This window comes from Pristis pectinata, chromosome 5, assembly GCF_009764475.1.
Source record: "Pristis pectinata isolate sPriPec2 chromosome 5, sPriPec2.1.pri, whole genome shotgun sequence".
NCBI lineage: Eukaryota > Metazoa > Chordata > Chondrichthyes > Rhinopristiformes > Pristidae > Pristis > Pristis pectinata.
This window is the reverse complement of record NC_067409.1, coordinates 51,786,834-51,812,806: the sequence shown is the minus strand read 5'-3', so window position 1 is coordinate 51,812,806 and position 25,973 is coordinate 51,786,834. Positions and strand designations below refer to the sequence as shown.

Genomic DNA, 25,973 nt, shown 5'->3' with positions numbered 1-25,973 from the left:
CAACCTCAGTTACTGAGCTGCATATGCAACTAATACTTGCTTATGAGCACTTTGAGGCTGATTCCCAAGTCATTGTTGACTAATTCACCAAGGTATTTGAGAAAATGGATTGCACACAATATCAGCAAAACAATGTTCCCTACCAATCTGCGCCTGCTGTAAAATTGCACCACTTTGACAATACAGGTCCATGATGAAATCTTAGAAAACGTGGACCACTTCTCAAATATTGAGATCCATTTCTCAGACAAGACAGACATCAAGGATGAAACTCACTATTTTTGTTGTGTCAGCACAGCCTTTGGTCATCTTTTGAAGATAAAGACTTCACATTCAGCCCAAAACTAATGGTGAACTGGGCAACAATGATCCCTGCCCTCCTGCATACTTTTGAGACATGGGCTACTTGATCGGCATGGATGAGTTGGGCCGAAGGGCCTGTTTCCATGCTGAATATTTCTATGACTCAATGACTATCTAGAACCCTAAATCTGAAGAGCTACCACTAATGATATGTCCATAGAATCCTTCAAATCCACTGGCAGGGTAAGTAAACCAGTGTCAGTGTGTTATCCCAGGACAACTCCTCTAGCTTTTGATTACACTGGGCTCTTCTGGGCTGGCAGGCCAGGTTGTTTCCATGCCTGACAGCAGACTCCTGAAACACACATGTTAACTTGAGTTCTGTCATGGAAAAAGATAGCAGGTGGGCACAGGGAAAGACTCCCAAATCTTTTCAAAGCTTCTTTGGAAAACCTGCAATATCACCACCCTCTCTTGGGAATCCCTGGAGCACACAGCTCAAACTGGAACAACAGCATTTGGGATTGCATTGTGAACGTTGAGTCCATGCATTGGAAATGCATGGAAGCTCAGTGTAAGTGGGGTGAAAGTAAGGAGGCCACCACCTTTCAAGCTACCGATCCACTTGGCATGCCTTGCACTTCCTGCCTTGTTTGGATGAAAAAATATGGGTCTCGCATTGGCCTCAACAGTCACCTTTGAACCCAAAGAATTGGAATGGAAGGAAGTCATTGCTGATCCCAAGGAATCATCAAAAGATCAAAAGAACTATTGGAAATCAACGCACAGAATGTATTTTTCTTCTGTCATCTTTATCTGTGTGAAAAAATAATTTTCAGTACTGCTTTGACTTATCATTGGTCTGTGCAGAATTGTGACCTGATTCATGAGTGGTTGAATCACTGGGCTTCCTGCCTTAGTCTGCAGTAATGGATGCACTTGTAATTCACTGATAGATACGGTGCAATGTGAATATTTTAGACATTTACCCACAAAACAACTGAATGCATTTTACTATCATATGTAATAATTTTAAATGTATTGTTTCTATATTCAGTTAACCCTTGCATTAAATTGCTTATTACTTGCATAAGGTTTCCTTGATAGACAGTTTTAATGTAAAATTCATGAAAGGAAATCAGTGCAGTCGTGTGCACAGCACCAAAACAAAACTGAGGAAGTAGAGGTAATGATTTGTAGTACAAAAAAAAGAATAACAAAAAAATATGGCTAGATAAACAGCAAGATTGTTAAAGGCAGTTAAATATTATGGAATGGGACATATTGAGAAAGGACAGGGGAAGGGTGAAAGAAGTTCTAGTATTTAGAAATGACACAGTAGATTGGGGGATTAGGGGGGCGGGTGGAGTAGGGAACAGCAAAGTTCTGAATACTGATAAGGAGGATCAAAGACAGGAAAATGAAACTAAGTCTGAGGGGGTGAGAAAGGAACTAAGGAAGATAATCTGGAAAAAAGATTGATATATCAAAGAGAACAGTGGGAAATATTCAAAGCTATGATCAGTGAAGTTCAGGAGAAGTATATTTCTCTCAAAACAAGAATTAATTTTCTAATCATAAAACATACTTGATAGTTAAAAAAGATAAAAGTAAAACTTAAACTAAAGAAAAGGGCATACACTAAATACATCAACTGGAAATATACAACACAAATGTTAAATTCCTAGACTGCTTGAAGGGCAGGATGTTTCTCCTGACTAAAGAGTCTTGAAATAGGGTCACACTCTCAAAATAAGGGTAGGCCATTTAGAAGCGAAATGAGTAGAAATGGCTTCACTGAAAATGGTGAATTTTTGGAATTCCTAACCTAGAGGGCTATAGAGGTTCAGTCATTTGATTGCATTCAAAACCAATATTGATGAATTTCTAGCAATTGAAGGAATCGAGGGACATGGGAGTAGACCAGGAAATTGGTGTTGAGATAAAAGATCAGCCATGATCTTGTTGAGTGGTGAAGACTCGGGGACACAAATGATTTACTATTTGTTTTTCTACGAAAGCATAACATAAGGTCACAATAAGTTTAATGAAATCACAATTAGGAAAGCAGATCAGGATTACAAAGTTTAAGATATCATGGAATATAAAAAAACCATCAAGTATTCTGTCAATAACTCGTCATTAGAAAAGTCACATTGGACAGATTTTAGAGGATGTTTCTGGTAGGAAAGTTAATAGAATTTTACTACATAACTTTGGAGTAAGTTTAGGCTATTTTGCACGTTTGAGTATCCTTTGGCATTGAGTAAAATCATGAGTGATCCTCCCCATTAATTCCATGCATCAACTCTATTTCTATATCCTTTGACTCCAAAATCAAGTGATTTTTGTCTTTAATACTAAGTAACTGAGCATACATAGCTCAGGTAGCAACTTAGAACTTAAATTCATGAATGTTTGAATGAAGACGTTTCTCTTCATCTCATTTTTTAATTGGTTGACCCCTTTCGTTGGAACTCTGATCCCAGGTTCTAGATTTTGTTGCCAAGGAAAAAAATCAATCTGCCATCTGCCTTGTCAGGCTCCTTAATGATACTATCTGTTTCAATTTTTAAAAATGGTCTAAAAGTTACAAATCAGAATAGATCACCTTTATAACATTCATTCTATGGCAGGAATATTCTTTCTATTTTAAGGAAACTAAAGCAGTGCACAATATTCCTGGTTTTCTTTTGCAATTTGCAGTAAATTTAATTTATTATTTTAATCAGTACCTTTGTAATCAAGGTCAATCTACCAACTGTGCACTGCAACTATATTAATTTTCTCTGATTAGTGTGGAGGAACATAGTTCTCTATGAACAACATTTCACAGTCTCTAAAATTTTAAAAATGTATTCTATTTTTCTTTTTTTTCATCCCTAAGTGGAGAACTTCACATTTCTCATTATGTTCATATACCATATTCACGACCAATTATTTAACCCATCTTTACAGCCTCTGTGGAATCTTTCATATCATTAGCAAACTTGAATACATTACACTCTGTTCCTTCACCTAGATTGTAAATAACTGAGGCCCAAACACTAATCTTTGCAGCATTCTACTGGCTATTGCCTGCCAATCATGGGTCATTAACTTTCTCATTTATTCATTTGGTTTATTATCAACAAGGCCCATTCCTGTATGTTACCATTTTCACCTGCCATATTTAACTCTAAATTATTGTTGGTCTGCAATTTTAAATGATAGTACCTTCTGCCACTGTTAAATTAATTTGCTGGGCTATCTAGTAAAATCTATTAATTAATACTTCTAATGTTGAGAATGTGTCTTCCAATTGTTTTCTTTCTGGAATTTGTAATGTTTTCAATTTTTTGGTAACTTTAACTGCAGATACGTTAAATTTAGTAAATTCTTTGTAGTGTCAATAGCTCCTTGAATGTCTTAGAATGCAATATTAGAATATTTTTGTAATATTTTAATTGTAAATCTAAATTCAAGGGCAATGTAATCTGTTACATTTGTTAGGAATTGCAGGAAGTGCAATCAAATTTGTCTGATAACCAGCCTTGCCTTCCAAAATTATTCCAAGTCAATGTGGTAATCAAGTCCTGTTAATGGTGCAAAAAGCAGTCAACAATCATTGTGCTGACTCAAGCAGAAAATACGCTGAACATGTCCAGTATGCTTAAATGGTCATTCCAGTCCAGTTCTTGTTGTCCACAAGCTCTGCCTTTATTACTGCTCTGCAGAAGCCTGAGATACCCCAGTATGCACCAGTTAGGCTTGGAAATATTTTCCAAAAAACAATCGGGACCAATTGTAAACTAAGACGTTGAAGAAACATTATTTCATCTATCAAAAATGTTTGGGTGCTGTGAATGCAATTAAGTACTTTGAAGTGGAACAATTGTTTTTACATAGGCATTCTATTCTCGCATTGGCCCACAAAGCACAAAGAATGTGTTTGAAAGGTGTAAAAGGTAAAGAATAGTCTATTTTAGAAAAAAACTGATAGTTCTAATATATATTGAATGTGTTCATTTTATCTATTGAGAAAGAATTCCTAAACATTGGGTCAAGTTTAAATGATTAGAAAATTATGAATACGTTTCTTTTTGTGGTATTGTTGGGTGATAACCTTATGCACCTGCTAATGCTTGAATAGTGCCACAGGACCTTTAAGAAGTAACTAAAAGGTCAGATTTAACACTGGAAGAAGAATGCCTCTGACACTGCATCATTTTGTTGGTCCTGAAGTACCATGCTAGATTATATGCTCTTGTCCAGATACGGCATTGTCTAGGAATAAAGGTGATGAGGAGAATGAGCAGAGGGCATGGAGACTATGACAAGCATTTATAAATGGATCTGTTAAGCAGAATATTGGTCGCATTATCTCCCTATTCACTATGTGAAAATCCTTCATGACTTCAAATAGTTATCATATTTTCTTTCAACCTTCTGACCTCTTCAGTCTGAGGAAAACAGCAATTCCCTCTTTCCTCTTAGTCCCTCAGGATTGAGGATGACTTGCTTTCACTCCACTTATATTGCTTCTGAAGTTGCTAATGAGGCCAATGTGGGATCTGAGACTTTGCTGCATATGGAATAGGAGATGCTTGATGAGTGGGTGGCTAGCTGGCATGGGATGTTGTGCGCTTCTTTTTCTGGCTTTGGTGGGCTGCTGTGTGCTTCCAACAGAGGGACTTGTTCTCAGTGATGCCTCAGATGTCCTTCTCACTATTGAGTGGTCATAGGCCAAGGATTCCCAGGAGTTGTTGTACTTTTTGATCTTTGAAAACATCATTGAAGTGTTTCATCTGTCTGGTAATCTCTTGCTGTAATGGATCTCAGAGTAGAGTCCCAGTTTCAGGGTTCTGGTATCAGGCACGAAATGTTGACTATCCTGTTGCTCCCACAGATGCTGCTTGACCCACTGAGTTTCTCCAGCAGTTTATTTTTTGCTCCAGATCCCAGCATCTGCAGTCTCTTGTGTCTGCACTTCATCAAGATCCTTGCAATTTGTTTCCTTCTAGGAGACAAAGGAGATGCCTCAGTAAATATGGCAATCAGAATCGTCTCCTTTCTTGAAGGTGGTGATCGTGGCATTTCTGAGACCTCTGGCACGCCTCCCCTCTTTCCACATATGGAAGATGAGGCTGTGAATTAATGTCTGAAGTTCTTTTTTGTGCAAATTCAGAACTTCATCTGGTTCTTTTCTGAAGACTTTGTTGCTTTCAGTTGACATAAGATCTTTTCAACTTCTTCTTGGTCTGGGATAACAGCAAGACCCTTCACTGGTATGTGATTTTGGTAAATCTAAAATCTGCAAATAGTGGAAATCTGAAATAAAAACACAAAATGTGAAAAATACTCAGCAGGTTAACCTTTATCTGTGGAGAGAGAAACAGTTAATGTTTCAGATCAATAACCTTTCATCAGAATTAAGGAAAAATCTAGAAATAGTATTTACATTGTAAAGAAGGAGGACAGGACAGAACAAATAGGAATGTCTGTTCTAGGTAAAGACCAGGAAGAGGTTGAATGGCCAGAATGGTGGTGGTGCCAATAGAGAAGGGTGGTAGAGTTGTGTCTGGAGAAGGTGTAAATAGAAGGAAGCAAATGAAAACTAAAATAGCAGAGGGAGAAAGAAAAAGATTGAAATTGAGACTGGAATGGCTGGTTATGTGAAACTGTTGAATGCTATAATGTGCCAAATTTCATCAGCATTCTCTCCAAGATCTTGACATCACTCCCAAAACACGTCTTGAATTAACCTCTGCACCTCAGATGAGGTTTCATCATATTTTATAAAGCTCAAAGTTGTCAAAGTTGAGTTTATTGTCATATGCACAAGTACATATCTGCGAAGGTGCAATGAAAAACTTACTTGCAGCAGTATCACAGGCACATAGCATCACATAAGCAGATTTCACAAGAAAAACATAAATTATACACAATTTTTACAAGAAAGAATACAATAAGAACAAAAAAAAGTCCATTTTAGTGCAAATTGGTCACAGTGTTGCTAAGCTGTAGTGATTAGGGTTTTGTCAGTTGTTTTGAGAACTGAATGGTTGAAGGGAAGTAGCTGTCCTTGAACCTGGTGGTGTGGGACTTCAGGCTTCTGTACCTCCTGCCCGATGGTAGTTGCAAAAAGGTGACATGGCCCGAATAGTGGGGATCTTTGATGTTGCCTTCTTGAGGCAGCGCTTCCTGTAGATACTACCAATGGATTGCATCTACGTGTTGGGCCCAGGGCAGGTCATCTGATATTTTAACGTCCAGGAATTTAAAGCTGCTGACTCCCTCCACTGCCGATCCCCCAATGTAGACTGGCACATATTTGCCCTCCTTCCCCTTCCTGAAGTCAACAATCAGCTCTTTAGTTTTGCTGACGTTGAGTGAGAGATTGTTGTTGCGGCACCAGTCAACCAGGTGTCCTATCTCGCTCCGGTAACCTGACTCATCACCACCTGTGATTTGTCCAACAACAGTAGTGTCATCAGTGAATTTGAAGGTGGCATTGGAGCTGTGCTTGGCCACACAATCATTTGTTTATAGAGTGTACAGCAGTGGGCAAAGCATGCAGCCTTGAGGTGCACCTGTGTTGATGATCAGCAAGAAGGAGATGTTGTTACCAATCCTCACTGACTGAGGTCTGCCGATGAGGAAGTCAAGTATCCAGTTGCAGAGGGAGGTACGGAGGCCCAGGCCTTGTAGCTTGCTGATGAGTTTGGATGGGATGATTGTGTTGAGTGCTGAGGTATAGTCGATGAACATATGAGTTCTTCTTGTCCAGGTGGTCCAGAGCAGAGTGAAGAGCCAGACAAATCGCATCTGCTGTTGACCTGTTGTGGCGGAAGGCAAGTCAGAGCAGATCCAGTTAATCTCTGAGACAAGAGTTGATTTGTGCCATAATCAATCTCTTGAAGCACTTCATTACTGTTAATGTAAGCACTACCACTGGTAGTCATTGAGGCAGGTCACCACGCTCTTCTCAGGCACCAGTACAATAGATGCCTTTTTGAAGCAGGTGGGAACCTCAGACTGCAGAAGCGAGAGGTTGAATATGTCCATAAATACTCCAGCCAGTTGGTCAGCACAGATCTTTAGTACTCGGCCAGGTACGCCATCTGGACCAGATGCCTTTCATGGATTCACCCTCTTGAAGGATGCCCAGATGTTGGCCTCAGATGAGGTTTCATCAATACTTTATAAAGCCTTAGCATTTCCTCCTTGTTTTTATATCCTGCCATTAAAATCATGATTCCCTTGGGGATTTTTTTTTAAATAGCCTTCTAACTGGCCCTATATCCTTCAAAGATTTGCACATACTGATCACAAGGTTTGCCTTTACCTCCATCCATTTTAATAATCTATCATTTAATTTAAATTACCTTTGCTCATTCTTCCTATCAAACGAGTCACTTCTCTGCAGGAAATTTCTTCTTTGCCCATTCCTCCAGTCCATTCTCCTGAAGTCTATTACTATCCTTCTCTGTGCTTTCTATTGTTAAATCTCATACAAATTAGGTCAGCTACAACTGACCATTATTGTCAACATCATTCTCCTGAAGTCTATTACTATCCTTCTCTGTGCTTTCTATTGTTAAATCTCATACAAATTAGGTCAGCTACAACTGACCATTATTGTCAACATCACTGTCCAGGTCATTAGTTAGGTCTATAGGAGGTACCCCTGGGGGACATTACTAAGAACTTCTCATCAGATTGAAATCCATCAGCAGCATTGAAGCCTAATCGAGATTTTTCTGATAGCGTTAGATTCTTGCTTGTGAAGCAGTCCAGCGTAAGGTACCTCAGCAACATTTCCCAAAAGTCCAGATCAATGAAGAATTTTGGATTTTCCTCAACCTCTATTTTTGTGACCTTCTTAAAAAGATTTATCAAATTTAAATGATGTGACTGATTTTTTTTTAGAAACCACATTGTGAATTGTGAATGGTAACTTCCTTTACCATTGATCAAGAGTGCATCACATAATAATCATCCAGTTTATTCGCAAAAATGGATGTCTCTGATTTGTTCCTTTTTCCTAAAGAAAGGAACTAAATATGCTAGTTTCCACATAAGGGCCAATTCCATTGAACTGTTGAAGATATGTGGAAGGGGCTCACACAGCACTGATCTTGAGGTTTTCCAATGCATCCAAGATTATATCACCATTAAAATAATTCTGTTCCGTATGGAGAAAATTCCTTTCCTCTAATCTGGAATGTAAAAATCTGCAGGAATACAGACTGATCCTAATTAGTCATTTAACAACTCCACCATAACACGGACAATAGTTTTACTTTCTTCCCTATGGCGTGCTTTAATGGTCTGAAATCATGCTTGTCTTTGGGTTCCCAACATAGCATTAAGATCCTTTGTAATTGCAAACAGAATTGTGCACCCTTTGTATTTTCAAGAGATCTTTTGGCTTCTCTTAAGGTGGTTTTTGCCTTAGTTGTTTACATATTTGTCCTTGTTCTGCAAGTTAAATTCCTTGAGTGTAGAATGCCATCTGGTTCAATCTGAATTCCCTCTACATGATCTTCAATAACCGTCATATTTTTGTTTTCCACTGTGGCCATTTTTAATCACAGCTTAACCCATGTTTATTGCATTAGTTATTTTTTGGATCCATTCTGTAATGGGGGAAATTATCTCAAAATGTAGTTTAGTTTCATTTTTGTATGCAAACAGTCTGTATGCCGAAGCTTTGTGAGTTTAATCTGTGGAAGTTCAATGGTGCAATTTTATTTAGAAATAAAAGAGCTTCCAGGATCTTGAAGAGGACAAGAAATGTACTGGATGATTTAATTAATGGTCATCAATGAACTTTACATTCCTCCTGTCCTTTTTTTGGGTTAATGTGTTTGGCAGCACTGCTGAGACACTCACTGTGTACTTATCAGGGTGAGATGTTGCTCAGTTATTCATTCTGATATGCTTGTAATATTGGAGTATTGTAAAAATATATATTTTGACAAAATTTTATGACAAAAGGAAGAGACAGACTGATGGGAAAGAAAACTCCATAGTAATACTTCTTAAAACAACAGAAGTACAGGACTGAGTCTTACCTTTAATATTAAAATTAGGTGGAGATTAAAATGGTAGCCAGTGGTACAATTTGAGACAAAAACCTCCAGAAGAGATTTAGAAAGAATAAATGTGCAGAGTTTTGCCAATAATAACAACATTGTTTGTATTTATAACAATGAGTCACAGAAATCCTATAAAATTAAATTCTTACGGTTCAGCTTTGTGCTTTTATGGCACATATCATAAAAGGCTTCACTTCTGCTTTTCTTTGGCAGTTTGCTGATGTATCAAGATAACCATGTCAGAGCACAAAATCAAAACAAATAATTTCCTATCATTTCCTATAGCTCGTATCATTCTTATCAGCTGAGCAATCCAATGGTTGCCTGTGTCACTTATTCTATAAGTAAATACATCATCAAAATATAAGCGTACAGTGATATCAATTCCACACACAATGGGTGTTCACTCTGATAAAGGTTCTGAGAAACAGATGCATTTTACAAAGCAGGAGGGAGGAAAGTGAATGTGGGCAAAAGAGGGTTGTGTAATGAACATTCAGTGAAGGCACTGTGGGCTTGAAATTTTAAAAATAGATGTGGTACAGATTTGTCACAATTGTTTTGTTTGCAGATTCCTATTAAATATCAGTAATATTAATAGAAGCACAAAATCATATTCTGTTCATTCTCAGACCAGCATTTCATGACAAGTCAACTAAGCAATCAGCTAAGCATATAGAAATAAATAAAATGTTGAAAAAACCGAGGTCTGAAAACATCTGTAGAGAGTGAAACAATGTTAACATTTCAGGTTAATGACTGTTTATCAGAAGTTTGTTGAAGTCATCAACCTGAGAAGTTAATTTTTCTTCTCCGTAGATGCCTAGGTGGTGAGTATTTCCACCATTTTCTGGTTTTTATGTCAGATTTCCATTTCCTGCAATACTTTGCTTGGGTGTTATTACCTGAATGATTAAATGCTTATGTATTATTCTTGTTTTTGATGATCCACCAACTGGACAGAATGCTACATTTGCATCGAGAGTTCCATTGACTAAATAAATAGGCACTTCGATAATTCACTTAACTTTGACCTGTAAGGCTACGGCAGCACGGGGTGGTCAAACTTAGCACTGGTGGTAAGCTTATTTCAGTTTAATGGTAGTGCTGTGATAGTATTACTGTGAAGCTCATAATCTTTTTCCAGATTTTGGGGTCACAAACATTTTTTAAGATCTCCAGCAATGTTTCCAAATAGTTGACTCTGCACTTAAAAAATTATTTATTTGTAGAATATTAGATTGACTAGAAATTTCATTTCATATTTGTGGCCACCACTACTATCCAATCATGTTGGAGCATCTTTACAACTTTGTATGATAACCCAATTATAAAACTGTTAATTTATGAACGTGTTTCATTTATTTCCCTTATGTAAATGTGTAGATTAACTTATTCTTCACATTTAGTCAAGTATTCTGTCAGCAAAGGAGAAGTAAAGGGTAATTATTTGCAGGTATATCATGACTTGATACTTTATTTTTGCCAGTGAATTGTCATTATAAATTAAGATTAAATATTTCTCTCTGTTGTCACAAAGACTTGTCCAGAGAGTACTTAATTATCTGTCTGAAAGAGGCATGTTATAGCAAATAAATGAAGAACAAGACATGTCTGCACAACAATCTATACAAAGTGCATGTAAATAGTGCTGCAAGCTGGGATTTAATGTTGGGTATTTACTGAATAATTAGGATTTGACTTTAGTTTTTTTAGATCTGACTGAGCAAATAATAAAACATAAAATAGTATTTATAAAACTCTGGTAAGGCTGCATCTGGAGTTTTGCATTCACTTCTGATTGCCCCATTATAGCAAGGGTGTGGAGGCTTTGGAGAGGTGCAGAAGAGATTTACCAGGATGCTGCCTGGATTTAGAGAGCATGTGCTACAGGGAAAGGTTGGACAGATTAGGGTTGTTTTTTCTGGAGCGGCGAAGGTTGAGGGGAAACCTGATAGAAGTTTATAAGATTATGAGAGGCATAGATAGAGTAGACAGTTGGTATCTTTTTCCCAGGGTCAAAATGTCTAATACTAGAGGGCATGCATTTAAGGTGAATGGGTGCAAGTTCAAAGGAGATGCACAGGGCAAATTTCTTTTTACACAGAGAATGGTGGGTGCCTGGAACATGCTGCAAGGGGTGGTAATGGAGACAAATATGATAGAAGCATTTAAGAGACTCTTAGATTGGCACATGAATGTGCAGAGAATGGAGGGTTATGGACATTATGTAGGCAGTAGTGAGGAATTTAATTACTAGTTTAAATTAGTTTGGCACAACATCGTGGGCTGAAGGACTGCACTGTTCTATATTCTATGTATTTTTTTGTCATGAAGAAAGCTTTAGAACCCTATGATGCAAATGGTACAGGTTATAATTCGGTGCTGACTGCGGAGGTAAAGCTGGAGGTCCTTTTCACAGTCACATTAAGACCAACTGTAAGCTCATGTCTTCATTACTATTTGCAAATAAGTATGTTGTCCTGTTAAACAGTCAATTTTCTTGGAGATAATTAGCAGCAGTCATGACGTTTAAGTGTTAGTAAAGGATAAAATAAATTTGTAAGAGTGTACACTGACTTATTCATCTGACAGGACCCTTAGGAATTCCAGTACACTACCTGAGGTAAGGAAGATGTGCAGCTGTGTTTTATTTCTCTGTGTCTCCAGTGTAGTTTCTAATTAGCAAATTATTTTTTCTGCTCTAAATTGAACTGTTACAAAGAGACAGCTGTGTGTCCCAGATGTCCGGAATTCTCAAGTGCTCTTTTATAAAGGACCACAGCAGTTGCTGACAAATTAATTTAGCCAGAGTCTTCTGCCCGCAGGGAGTTGAGCACTCTGCTGTCATTGCAGATTTTTGTAGCCCTATGCACTTGAAACAGTATTTACTTGATAATATCTGAGAGTATACCCCTTCCATAATGGATTCAGAATTTAGATTTTAATGTTTGCTCTCAGGCTTTCTCGATATTTTAAATTACTGGATGGTTATATAAACATATAAATTTGAATGATACGAAAACTAGGAGGCAAAACAGTCCAATGAGGACAAAATTGATGAGACTATCAGTTTTTGTGCAGGAGGTGTGGAGTTAAAGGCTCAGTTCGGTGACTAATATGATCAGAGATTATGAACTTTCCTGTTCAGCCTATGACAATGGCAATGAGAATATCCCATGACACAGAAAAAGAGCAGGTATTTGGAGGTGATAGATAAAAACTATGGAGATTGACTTAGTGTCTCACTTAAGGGCACCAGGTAGGTAGGTAAGTGCAGGTGGCCAAGGTAGATTATTAATGAATTCCAAGGTCAAACTGCAAATGCTTTGCTGGAAGTGCTCTAGATACAGCTGTCCAGGTTTGCATGGAGCAATGTGAAGACAGTCTCCCAGCAAGAAACTAGACGTGTTGGGTGGTGATAGTCAAATGCTGCAGAAGTGAAGCAGGATGATGAATAACACATCATTCTCTAAATACTAGGTTTTGTTTGCTTGATTGGAGAATGACATCTGTGTTCAGAGTTCCAGAAGGCTAGGAACTTGAAAGAAGCAATTCAGACATGGGCTTTTTCTTCATTTGCTGCATTCTTATTATCAATGTTTATACTGGAATGTATGAGAGAATGTGCCTTGCACTCAACATCCACAAGACAGAGGTCCTCTGACAATCTGCCCGACTGTATAACACTGGTCACTGACAAAGTTTCAAGATGACACCCTCAAATGAAGACCATGCAAACCTTGTATCCATGCATCAGAAATGCAGGGAAGACCAGATCTCTACCCGTCCCATCAGGTATTTCCTAACCTACCTGTACCCAGATTGCACTTCTTTTCAATGCTGAGGTAGTTGAGTAGTAAACATCAAGCTACCACTTTCTTGTCTTGTTAGAGTTGCAGCCTGTAATCCTTGTCAGTTAAAGTCTGCTGGCTATAGATTCATTGCTGCCTCTGGGACTCACCTGATCAATGTCTGCTAACATGGGTCTAGTGCACCCCAAAGTTTGAGGAAGTGTTTGGATCTCCTCACTGCTCAAGACTATGACCCTATCAAAAACTTAGTATCTCAATCCAAGGAACTAAGTCTACTTTATGCTCATGATCACTTGTGTATGCTCGTAATCCATAATAATGATGTCAACTGGACTTGTCTAGCTCAACTGTTGACCAAATAGTTCATCTCCCCTTTAACTCACAAGGTCATGGAGTTATACAGTACAGAAACAGGCCCTTCAGCCTATCATGTTCATGCTGACCTTTTTGTCCATCTACACTAATCCCATTTGCCCATACTACATCTATATCCTTCTGTGTCATGCCCATTCCATTGTGTATGTCTAAATGTCTCTTGAACATAGTGATTGTATCTATTACAAAGCCAATTTTGGATTCAAGTAGCCAGCTCGCTTTGGATCCCAAGTGCCTTATCTTCTGGATCAGCCTACCATGTGGAACTTAGTCAAATGTCTTACAAAAGTCGATGTCTGCCACCCAGCCTTCATCAGCTTCTTTGGGTCCTCCAGTGTATGTGGCCTATACCAATTTGTTTCACCTCAACAAAGAATGACTGAGGTATTTTGATTATGCATCCTGGCTTATAACAGACAAATTTTCTGCAACATGCATGTTTGTACTTGCTTCCTCAATCAACAAGGAGTTTTAACTGTACCATCTTTATACCGTCCTCTTTGTGTCCAGTCAGCACCATTCAGCATTCCCATTTTCATCTCCTTATTATTCCAAAGTATTTACTCCAATGGGATTCTTCCATAATCTTGATCTGGAATGAAGGACTACCATCTTAACTGTCAGCTATTTTCTTTAGAGACTTTCACCCCTGTGATATATCCCTCAATTTGTGGTAATTATTGATAATGTACAATGTTGGGATAATTTCTACCACAGAATTTCATGTTGGTGTTTTATAATTGAGTTATCTGAATGCTGATTGCTAATAGAATGAATCGCTTCATTTTCATTGAATATATTGTCAAACATGTCAAGCTGCTAACCAGTATGGCAGAAAATAGTGCATGGTTTATCTATTGAAGTAACAGATATTTTTCAAACACTGGCCATAGATGTGAACAATGTGATATTGACAACAATATGTTGATTTTTTTCATGTAAGACTATTCTGAAAGTTTGAATAATGTGGAATATGAAGATTGTTGACTTCAGAATTTGTAAAATCAATATACTGTAAGTCAAGTTTCCATTGAATTCAAGATTTTTCACTACCATGTTCTCTCAGACTCCATTCTTTTGGAGTGGAACTTAAAAGGGAGAAGGGGATTTTTGGCTTCAAGCGGTGTCATTGAGAGGACTTGCTCATGGTTTAGGCACTGCATGCAAACTTGGAGATGTATTCCAATGGGAGCCATTCCTCACTCAGGATTATAGCCATACTGGTCAATGACTGATAACCATGAAGCTATTACAATACATTTATGTTGTGACAGTCAGATGTCCCATCAACATTTGAAACTCCATAACAATCCTGGTCAATGCAGATTGTTGCTAAACCACATGGTGTCTGATTTTAATGCACAATGCATAAACATGAAAACATTGTAACTTTTAGGAAACACAATAATCTTCAAATTAACTGTTAGCCACATTTGGATAATACCCATTATTTATTTAAAATAAAATGCCCATGTAGTTTTTTTTTGCTATAACTATGCCTAGTAAAGGATTAAGTTTAAATTAAAACAAAACTGTGCAGTGCTGGTGTATCATGTCAATAATCAGCAGTTCAATTCAAATTACTAACACAATGAAAAGAGAAATAACAATGAGTAACTGCGATCAAAATGAATGGTCCTTAGGTAGGATCAAATTTTGGGATATAGCTCTTGGAAGGGGTAACTTGTGCTGTGTATTAAGGGGAACAGGTGCAGATATTATAGTTAGATTTCCAGAAGACATTTACTTATTCAAAGATTACTGCAGAAATTGAAAGCTCATGGTGCAGGTGATAACATATTTGCGTCATCTGAAAATTTGTTGGCTAACAGGAAAGAGAGAGTATGAGTATGTGTCTTTTTTTCTGGTTGTCAAGATGTAAAGTGGTGTGCCACAGAGAAAGGTGTTGGGGCCTCAACTTTTTACAGTAGATATAAATAGCTTTGCTGAAGGTTAATGGAGCTGACTGACTCTTACTAGAACTTCAATGCTGGGGATGTTGGCCTGGGAGAGGATGCTGATATTGGTTCACTTGTTCCAGTGAATTTGTGAGATTTTGCAGAGATAGCTTTGATATCCGTCAGGTGCCTTGAGATTACATTTAATACACTTCCATTTTGTAGATGTCTTATATTATGTAGTACCTTTATCAAGGATATTATAAATTGAGAATGATAATGGACTAATAGATCAAAATTTAATTAGTTACTGCCCTGCCAAGCTACTCTAACTTATCTGCTAAATGATGGAATGTTGTTGTCTACAGCACTATCAAGCAGCATCACTAAAAGCCTGCTCATTGAGGTTCTGTTTGGGATTTCACTCCAAACTCAGATCCAAAGCTCAACTCAGCTTTTGTCCAAATATAGACCAAAGAGCCTGATTCCAGAGATGCTACAGATGACATCATGGCAATATTTAAAGATGCTATCTTGGAGCCCTTGTAAAACTGAAGAAAGCTGGTTGATAATATTGCAAGTTAACAAACTTGGACTAAGGACGTTGGTTCTGGAGTTCCTCAGGTTTGTGTCCTAGAACCAACCATTTTGAGCTGCTTTATCAGTGACCTTCCTTTGATTATAAGGTAAGATTGGGGATGTTAGCTGCTGATTGCACAATGTTCAGTTCAGGAATTCAGGAAATTAAGTAGACCATGCTTGCATCCGACAAGATTTGGACAACATCTGGGCACGAAAGGGGAAAGTAATGTTTGTTCCAGGCTATGAGCATCTCTAATGAGAATGTCTAATCACCTATCCTGATATCCTGATATTACTATTGCTGAACTCCCTAGTTTCAATATCCTGGGGATAACCATTCACCAGACACTCAGCTGGATCAGTCACACAAGTAGCATAGCTTCAACGCTAAGCCAGAGGCTGGGTATTCTGCAGTGGGTGATTTGCCTGGAAGTGAGTCCCAGGAACATTTCCAGAATCTAGAAGACACAAGTCAGGAGCATAATGGAATACACTCCACTTGTCTGGGTGGCCGCGGTTCCAATGACACTCAAAAAGCTTGCCGCCAGCTAGAACAAAGCAGCTGGTTTGTCTGACATCTCATCCAGTCCTTCCAGCATCGGCACACTGTGGCTATAGAATGCATGGCAGTTATTTCTCAAGGCTTCTTTGACCACTATCACCAAAGACAGGACAGTAAGCACATGGGAACACAGCCACTTGTAGAGTCTATCTTAAAAATATTATTTCTATCTTCATCTTTGCTGGGTCTAAATCCAAAAACTTGCAGCTGTCAGCATTCAGTGCCTTCCTTCATCAGAAGGACTGCAGCTTTTCAAACATTTAGCTCGGCACCATCTTCATGAAGACAGTTGTGAATGGACAATAATTGCTGGTCTTTCCTGTGATGGCCACTGCTCCTGAATTAATAAATAATAAAGGAGAGCAAGGGTAATCCATATTGAAATGCTGTTCTTCACTATATCTCCAGGTTGCTTAAAATTTTTATTCAGGTAAGCCCGCAGTATGTCCACTTTTAAGGAGTACCAAATAAGTATGTTAATGTCAAAATTCTGTATGATGAATTGGAAAGTGTTTTTGAGAAAATTATTAGAAGTTGCTGCTAAAAGAATGTGACTATGTGAGATTGGCAATATTTCCATTAAGTTGGAAAAATGGCAAAGGGAATGAACGTTCCATTTTCTAACAGTTGTACAGAATCTATAGAACAGTTCAAGTGAATTATAAATCATTTTGAATGGTCACTTCAGTACAAAAAGAATTGTGGAGGTTATTATTTCATACAGAAGGAACACTTGTGGCTTGTATTTTGAGAGCTAATATAAGAATAGAACTAGAATACAGGAGACCTTTGTGCTTGATTGTGAGTGACAATTGTTTATCCAGTTTGCAAGGATGACACAGATATCATGTGATACTTACAAATTTCAAAATGAAGTAACTCTTTGTTCTTTTTGCTTCTTGCCATCTGTGTGCAGACATTCTTGCAGCTCACTGCAGTCACACTAAGGGTAAAAGATACCTGTATTGTGCATTTGTAATAGATCCATTTCTCCCTCCCAGGTGCTGTAAATCTTTCTCATGCATCATCATCATCATAACTCTTCAGCAACAGCTGCCAGTTAAATCCTGGCCAATCAGATGCTGACCAGTTTTGACCTGCACCATGGCTCAGCGCCAATCTGAATGTGGAAATATATGATTGTAGAAAGGCCATGTGTAGGTCCACAAGAGGAGTTGTGGACCCTGAAGGAGCTTTCTTGTTTGTTCAGGCACTACAAAATGTAAAAAGCCAGATCTTGTTGTGTTGCCAGCCCTGGATCCCACCTACTCGACAACACCAGGAATTGCCGCCTGCCATCCATCCATGCCTATGTATATGTCCCAGACGGTGCACTAATCATGCTGACCTGAAGCATATTGGAAGCCTGTGGCATAGACCCAAGATATCCAGCAGCACAGTGAGAAGGTCTTATTCCTGAAATCTCCCAATTGCCTTTGACAGCAGATGAAGTCCTGCTTCCAACTTTGCTGGCTGTAAAGCCCATATAAGAGATCTTAAAAATTCTTTACAAGTCTCTGACATTTGGGGACTTTTAAAAGTTATTAAAATTGCAGTAGATATCTAAAAATTAAAAGAAGACTGAAAACTAAAATAAAGTTAATAAATAACACCAAAATCACTTCCAATAGCATGACCTGGACTTGCATGGGCAAGACGTGTGGAATTCTTGGACTTACTGGTCCTTGCATGGATAAGTGCCATTCAATGGCAGAATTAGTTTCCTCTCTCTCTACTTTTAGTAATTGTTCTTTCTTATCAGTTTTATGTGCTTTTGATGCCATTCATTTACAACACTGTGGAGGTATGGTGACCATATTAAGTGATTTTTATGTACTTTCTGACTTATGGACAAAATCGACTTACAGATGTCTGTAAAAACAGAACACATTTGTTACCTGGTGATGGCCTGTACGTAATCCATCTGAGCATCCACAGCCCACTGAGGTAGAGGAATTCTGAAAACCTACAATTCACTACCTAAAGAAATTTCTCCTTGTCAGTCTCATTTGGCCAACCCATTATCTTGAGACCTCTTTCTCAAGCCGGAGAACAATTGCAGCTAGAGGAAACAGTCACTTGACAACACTCCTGTCAATCCCTCGTAGGATTTTGTATATCTCAATAAGATCTTTTTAACCCGGTGGGTATTGACCAATTGAACTCAGTCTCTCCTTATAGCACAATCCCCTCATCCTAGAATTCAGTCTAGTGAATCCTGGCTGAACTGATTCCAAGACAAGGTAAAGTAGGCCAAAGCAGCACATCAAACGATGTTGGGATTGTACAGGATTTTAGTTAGAGAATACTTCCTTGGTCTTGTACTTGAACCCCCATTACATAGAGGCCAACATATCACTTGGTTTCCAAATTGCCAGCTGTACCTGAATGTTTCTGCATCTCATAACTAGCACAGCTCCTTCCCTCTATCATTAAAACATACTTGTTTCTCAAGTTTAAAATATATTTTTATATTCTTCACACCAAACCAAATAAGCTCTTGTTGCTGAATCAAATTTCCCACATAACACTCATACTGCCACATTTTTGATCTCTCCCTCAATCTGTTCATATTTCTGCAATCAGTAGAAATAGAAATTAGGGTGCTCAATCTGTACAAAGGAAACCATGAACATATGAGGAGCAGATTGGCTGTGATAGATTTGGAAACGAAATGGTTGATAGGCAATGGATAATATTTAAATAATGAATACATGAATTACAACAATAATTTATTCCAGTCTGGCACAAAGAAGGCTTAGTCATTGCTTATGAAAGAAATTAGGGAAATCTTAAATTCAAAGAGAATGCATGTAAAATTACCAGAAAAAAAAACAGCAGGCCTGATGATTAGGACTTAATGGAATGCAAGAGGACTTTCTTGGCCCCTACAATTAGGGGATGCCATCCCTCTCACCATTCTGTTTCTCTTACTGATTTGGAGAACAAGGCACTCATCACTTGATGTGGTTAGCCATCTGTGGAATAATTACCAGCAAAGTTTGTGACCGAAAGTGTAAGAGGCTAGCTAGCTAGCTCCAGCTGGTGCTGAAGAGTGCATTTTGACACCAATGTCAGCAACAGTGCAGATGGCACTGCCAAGTTGCTCTAATGGTGATATTTGAATTTTGAATACAATTTTCTGTGCTGCCTCCACTGGGTGTGAGTTGCAGATTAATCACATGGGACTGCCTGTGTCCAGCATAGTCCCATTTTTCCCCTATGTTTTAAGAAGCTTGAAAGCAGAGGAGGTGCATTTTCACAGTGGGAGAGAATAGTAAGGTGTTTCTTTTGACTAGTTTCTCAAACCTTTTTCACAACAGATAGTTTAGCAGAAGATTTCTCTTAAAATCTAATTAAGGGAGTCAATACTTATTATTTCAATTCTTTAGAGAGTAATATTGTAATAACTAATGTTTATATTGTACCTTTCACACCAGAATGTCATCAAATACAAGAATTGTATTTTACCCTGTCTAGGTCTGTATTTGGAACCAACCAAAGGGACAGAATTGCAATATATTGGAAAATCTATAAAAATAGTTTTGTGGAATCAAACTGCACTTTTCAATTTGGCATATCACAGTCAATTATATTTTAATATAATGGGTAAGAATCAAATGCTGATTTTGCCAGTATGTTTTAATTTCTTAGTTCTAGATATTGAATTAATATCTTAACAGTATACTTAAATTATAATTCACCTGATAAAAATCTATTCATTGGTCAGATTGGAAAAAAATGAAAATCACTGTTGATAGACCTTGGGAAGTTGCTTGTCTTTCTCTTCATTGTTACCAATTGCGTAATTAAATCGGCAAGTTTGGGAACAAAAGATCTTTTTCTTGCACGTCTTGACATCTACTTATTTAAATCCCTTCAGGTCAATGTTACATTTTAGTAAGACACATGCCCCTATATTCAGCTTTGTAGGGCTCATTGTCTGGGCACTACCAATACTAACCTGGTTCCAATATTTAGACTGATGGACACATAAAACACATTTTACTACAGGTCAAGCTAGCCTGTAAGGAGCTGGTGGATGTGGCATTAACATTTCTCACAATTATGCAGAATAGGCAGATCATGGCATCAAGTAACATACAATGCCAATTGGGCACCATTGCTGCCAAATTAGTGTTCCATGTCACGTCTTGTACAACTGAATACTGGTTCTGTGGCAGAAAAAGTCCTGCTAGTACAGTTTAAAGGGATCATCTTGCAGTTTTATTGCTGACTGATTTCTTTTGACCGTTGCAGGGATTTACAAACTTTTTTTCCTCTCCAGATTTTTCTTTAATGTCTAGAGTCAGCAGAAGATGATGTACCAAATGCTGAAGCTTTTGCACATGCCACTTACTCCCAAGCATACATGGGATCGTAACATTTCCACTGTATGACTGGAATTTGATGGGGGAGAATGATTAGTCGATGTGAGTGGCAGGACAAGGATGTCCTCACCTGCTGCAGCCACAACTGCAAGGCAAAACAAGGATTGTTTTGTCAGTAACTATTAAGAGCAAGGGGCTTTTCCAGGCTGTTGGTGATAACATTTGCAGTATTTTGCATTTTGCCATCTCCTTTTGCGTAAGGGAGGTCCAAATGTTCTCTTTTCATGAAAGTAGCAGGTGGTGTGAGGAGATGATATTGTGGGATTGTGGAAGGAAGGAGTTGCCCTGATGCACAATGCTCTGTGTGCATTGCATGCCCGTTCAGAGATCGGAAGGGATTTCACCATCTGAAGGGATCACAATCAGGTTACCTTCATTCTGCAGTTACACCACTAACAAATCAAAATGTTGCTAATTGGTGTTAATGATGTGGCTTCTGATAGTTTTGTTTATAAAAGAAAAATCTTTTAAAATACTGGAAAATAATGGTTCAATTTATTCAAAAACTACTGGCCACCAAACTATCCTTTGTCTTTAAATGAAATCCAGTAAAATATCCATAAAATAGTCCTATATCCATAAGATATGTAATGTCTGCACTATTTTAACAATATTTCAGCCTGCAACAAACACCTTGATATTATTTGAATGTCAGAATGTTACTGCACATAGTAGTGGTTGCAACTGGGTTTTTCATTTAAACTGTCATGTAAACTCAAACAGAAACTTCCAATATACAGAAATCTTTCAGCTTTATGATTGCTTTTACTTTTGTGGTGCTTTGTCTATCATCTATATCAATTAATGATGTGGTCTATTTTTTAAAATAACAGTGTTAGTGAAATCCATTCAATGTGAATTATTCATCTTCACAGGATGTTTGAGGAAAAACAAGAAACATTGTAATAATTTATGTAAGAAAATAACACTGTGGCTTTTGAGAATGATTAACCTGATGGAGTAGTTAAATGTAATTCAGTATATTTTGAGTTATAAAGTTCTGTTAGGCTGTTAAGACCTTCATTGGTCTTCTGCCTTGAGATACCCATTGCCAATAATAATTAAAGTCCAATGAAACACCGCCAGTGAAATGAAAAACTGTTTGCGTGTAAGGCTATTTCCTATATAAATTTAAATTTGTACTTTAAATTGAATAATGCAGAAGGTTTATGAAATCTGTTTCAGCTTCATTTTTTTATTCTTTACATGTCAAGAAAATGATGTTTATTTCAATTTTAATGCAACCCAGAGTATTCCTTTAAAAGGGCTGCTTGCATTAAAATTGGCAATGCAGCTTAAGCCTCAGGCCAGGTCAGCATTTGGCTTAGAATTGTATAGATTTGTGCCTCTTGACTCTCTGTTATCTGGATTAAATATGGTCTTGACTATTCCATATGTCATCATAAATAAAGTCAGTTTGTGAAAGGATGTCAAGGAGAGGGCACAGAAATAATCCTGGGGCGCATACACAGCTCCATTAGTAGCTAAACGCATGGCTAAATCAGCCATGTATTGAATGGAATAAGCTCCAGGAATTTAATTAAATCGCTCTACTATTGTACAAGGGTACATAGTGTTTAACATCTAGGATGCATAATGCTTATGCTCTCATTCCAATGGAAAGGTGCTGTTGTTAAGTCATTATTAATGCTTGACTTACAAAACATACATGGTGTTCACTTATGATGTGCTAAAAATGGTATCTGTACTCATTAGTAAGTTACTTCAAAGATTCATTGTCCTTTGTAATAGAAATGGAAGTACAGATAATATTTTATCCTAGGCACTCAGGATTTGTTCATTCACTTTGGCAAAATACATCCATTTATCGAGGATAGTTTTTGGTCATAATGAAAATGCTTCTTCACTAATGGCTACTGACTTTTACAAACAACCAGGGAGATTGAAAACAAAGTCCTGCTTGTTCTCTGATTGTTCTGTCTTCTACTTGTGGTGGGATGTGAGCAAGGGACGGCAGGACAGATTTTGACTTAGAGAGATAATGTATCATATCTGTCTTTCTATTTTTGTCAATGTATTCTTGAAAAAACAGCCAAATAAAGGCTTCAAACTTGACAACTTAAAGTTGGTGGTTTAAAATGAGAATTGACTTTGACATTTGAATAGAATCTTATGACTTCCACATGCAATGAGAATGTTCTTTTGGCTTCATGAATGTATAAATAGTGCATATAATGAGAAAATAGAGCTTGATTTATTGCTCACTTTAAGTCATAAGCAGGTATTGCAAATGAGAGAAATGTGTTTATTCAGTTCAACAAAACTAGAAAAGAAAATGATATTGAAAAAGTAACTGGGGGAAAAAAATTGCACTTTCAAGAAGCAAAGAATCAGGATTTTCAACAGTAAGATTGTTGTCAAGTTCCTATATAAGGTTCTTGTGAACTGCTTTCTGTGTTCGATATTTCCACAAGTCTGGAAACGTAACAATTTTTCTTTAGTCAAAAGGTGCAGGCATTATCGAGAAATTTATGACTTCCATAAATTTAAAATTATTATTAAATATCAGCTGAAGTAATCTTTAAAATGAAATTTTGATCACTGAAATGTCTTCTTTCTGCAGGATTTCAGTATTTCCTTGTGCTTTCAAGAGTTGAAACAACAGAATGAGTAAATCAGACTCCAAAGTAGCTGAAGGGGGACTCAACGTCACTCTTACAATCCGCCTACTTATGCATGGAAAGGTACAGTGTCATCAACGACTAATAGTCATAAAAAGTTGAGAATGTATAATATTGGTATTGACTTGAAATAATTAAACTTGTCCTCTTAGCAAAGCAATTAAGGCTGTTAGAACCATATAGTTATAGATGTGGAGAAGTTGATAATGGAATGTAGCATTTATTTAGTATGTCTCATTTTATCCATGATAAATCTGCAATAAATTTCTCATAAGTGGTTACCCCTGATGGTCAAGGAGTTTATACAGTAAATAGTTGAACAATATAGACCAGTGAGGGCTCCAAATTTGATCTTGGATCTCAACTAACTCAGGAATTATGGTACAACTACTGCTCCAGTGCCTTATTTTAGGAAGGAGAAAATCAGCAGCAGTTCTTACCCCTGCAGATAGCAATTACCTTTGCTGTTTGCTAGTCCCCTGGCACTATTCCTTTCTCTATTGAATTTTTGTATATGGATATTAGTGCCTCATGTTATCAGTCTCATTCTTTTCTCTTTCTTCCGCTGTTATTTTTTAATATCCTCACAGGAGAAGATCTCCTTTAGAAAGCCCTTCGCACAGATGGTCTGGGTCTCTTTAACTTCATGCTGCTCTGTGATGGAGGTATTGTTACCGGTCAAGCCATCTCATTTCTTTCCCTCTCATCTCCCAAAGTGTTCCATGACACAATGTTTTATATAGCAACACAGGTGACAGACAACATTGTTTTCTCTCAGTGGTAGAAAGCAAGTTAAATGGTAGGCATTTCATGAACTTGAACCCACAACCATCTTCTTTCAAAGCAGGTGGCTATAAAATGTTCAGAAATGGTGCTTTTATTTTGCTGCACCTTCTCTGTTGGATGTTAAATCAAACCTGAGAAATTTAAAGGATGGGGAATAGTTGGGCGATGTTGTGCATTAATTAGTTGAATGTGAAAGCAGCAAAATGTATATAATGGATGGCAATGAACAGACATTGTAGCTTCTGATAGAAAGAAAACGGAATACCCAAGTAGATAATGTGGAAAAAGCATCACAATGTTGAAGCTTAGATGAGGTAATTGCAATAAAAGCAGACAATTTCTCTACCTTTAATAGAACATAGGAACAGGCCCTTCGGCACATCATGTCTTTGCTGAACACGATGCCAAATTAAACTAAATCTTTCTGTCTGTACACGATCCACATCCCCCCCCCATAATCATATGTCAGCAGCTTCTTAAGTGCCACTGTCATATCTGCTTCCACCACTACCCTGGCTGCCTGTTCCAGGCACCTAACGCTCTCTGTAAAAAAAAACTTGCCCCACACATCACCTTAAAACTTTCCCCCTCTCACATTAAATGCATGTCCTCTAGAACTTGACATTCTACCCTGGGAAAAAGATTCTGATTTGTCTACCCTATCTATGCCTCTCATAATTTTATAAATTTCTATCAGCTCTCCCCTCAGCCTCTGACACTCCAGAGAAAACAACCCAAGTTTGTCCATCCTCTCCTTATAGCTCGTTCTAATCCTGGTAAACCTCTTCTGCATCCTATCCAAAGCCTTCGCACCCTTCCTGTAATGGGCGACCAGAATTGTGCACAATACTCCAAGTGCTGCCAAACCAAAGTTTTATAAAGCTGCAACATGACTTCCTTACTCTCGTACTCAATACCTCGACAATGACGGCAAGCATACCATACACCTTCTTTACCACCCCATCTATCTGCATGGCCACTTCCAGAGAACTTTGGACTTGGACCCCAAGATCCCTCTGTACATGAATTCTATTAAGGGTCCTGCCATTAACTGTGTATTGTCCCTTTACATTTGCTTTTCGAAATTGCAACACCTCACACTTGGCCAGATTAAATTCTATCTGCCTTTTTTCTGCCCGTATCTGTAACTGATCCATATCCTGCTGTATCCTTTGACAACCTTCTTCACTGTCCATTTCAGTAATACTATCTTTAATTACAGATCAACCAATATTCATTAGTATTGGAAGAAAGGTTGCAGGATGAAGATTTCTTGGGTAGATTTGAAAATTTTAATCTGAAAAAATATGTAAATTGGACAGATTTTTGAGGTGATTCCCTTTTGTAGGTCAGAATATGCATTTCAGTGTACACTTGGCTGAAATCCTCTATCAACTGTTGAAAAATTAAATTCCATGAAACGTAAAAACAAGATTTGCAGGTACTGGAAAACTGAAATGAAAATAATAAATGCAGGAAATTCTTTGCAGATTAGGCAATAATGTTGACGAGAGAAAAACATTTCTTATTGGGTGC

The 25,973-nt window shown here is 37.7% G+C and overlaps 1 protein-coding gene across 17 annotated transcripts in view; it reads left to right on the top strand.

Moving 5' to 3' along the window:
• Positions 1 to 25,973, top strand: part of zgc:110045 (uncharacterized protein LOC664755 homolog) — a 160,656-nt gene that overhangs the window by 79,534 nt on the left and 55,149 nt on the right. For 12 of the 17 annotated variants that reach the window (XM_052015478.1, XM_052015477.1, XM_052015476.1 and 9 more), the window contains 2 exons: positions 23,594 to 23,714; positions 24,242 to 24,316. In XM_052015478.1, coding sequence (XP_051871438.1) covers positions 23,637 to 23,714; positions 24,242 to 24,316 — 153 coding nt within the window. In that variant the 5' untranslated portion in view covers positions 23,594 to 23,636. Of the gene's footprint in view, positions 1 to 23,593; positions 23,715 to 24,241; positions 24,317 to 25,973 lie in introns of those variants that run through there. The other 5 variants (XM_052015482.1, XM_052015483.1, XM_052015481.1 and 2 more) reach the window with 1 other exon arrangement.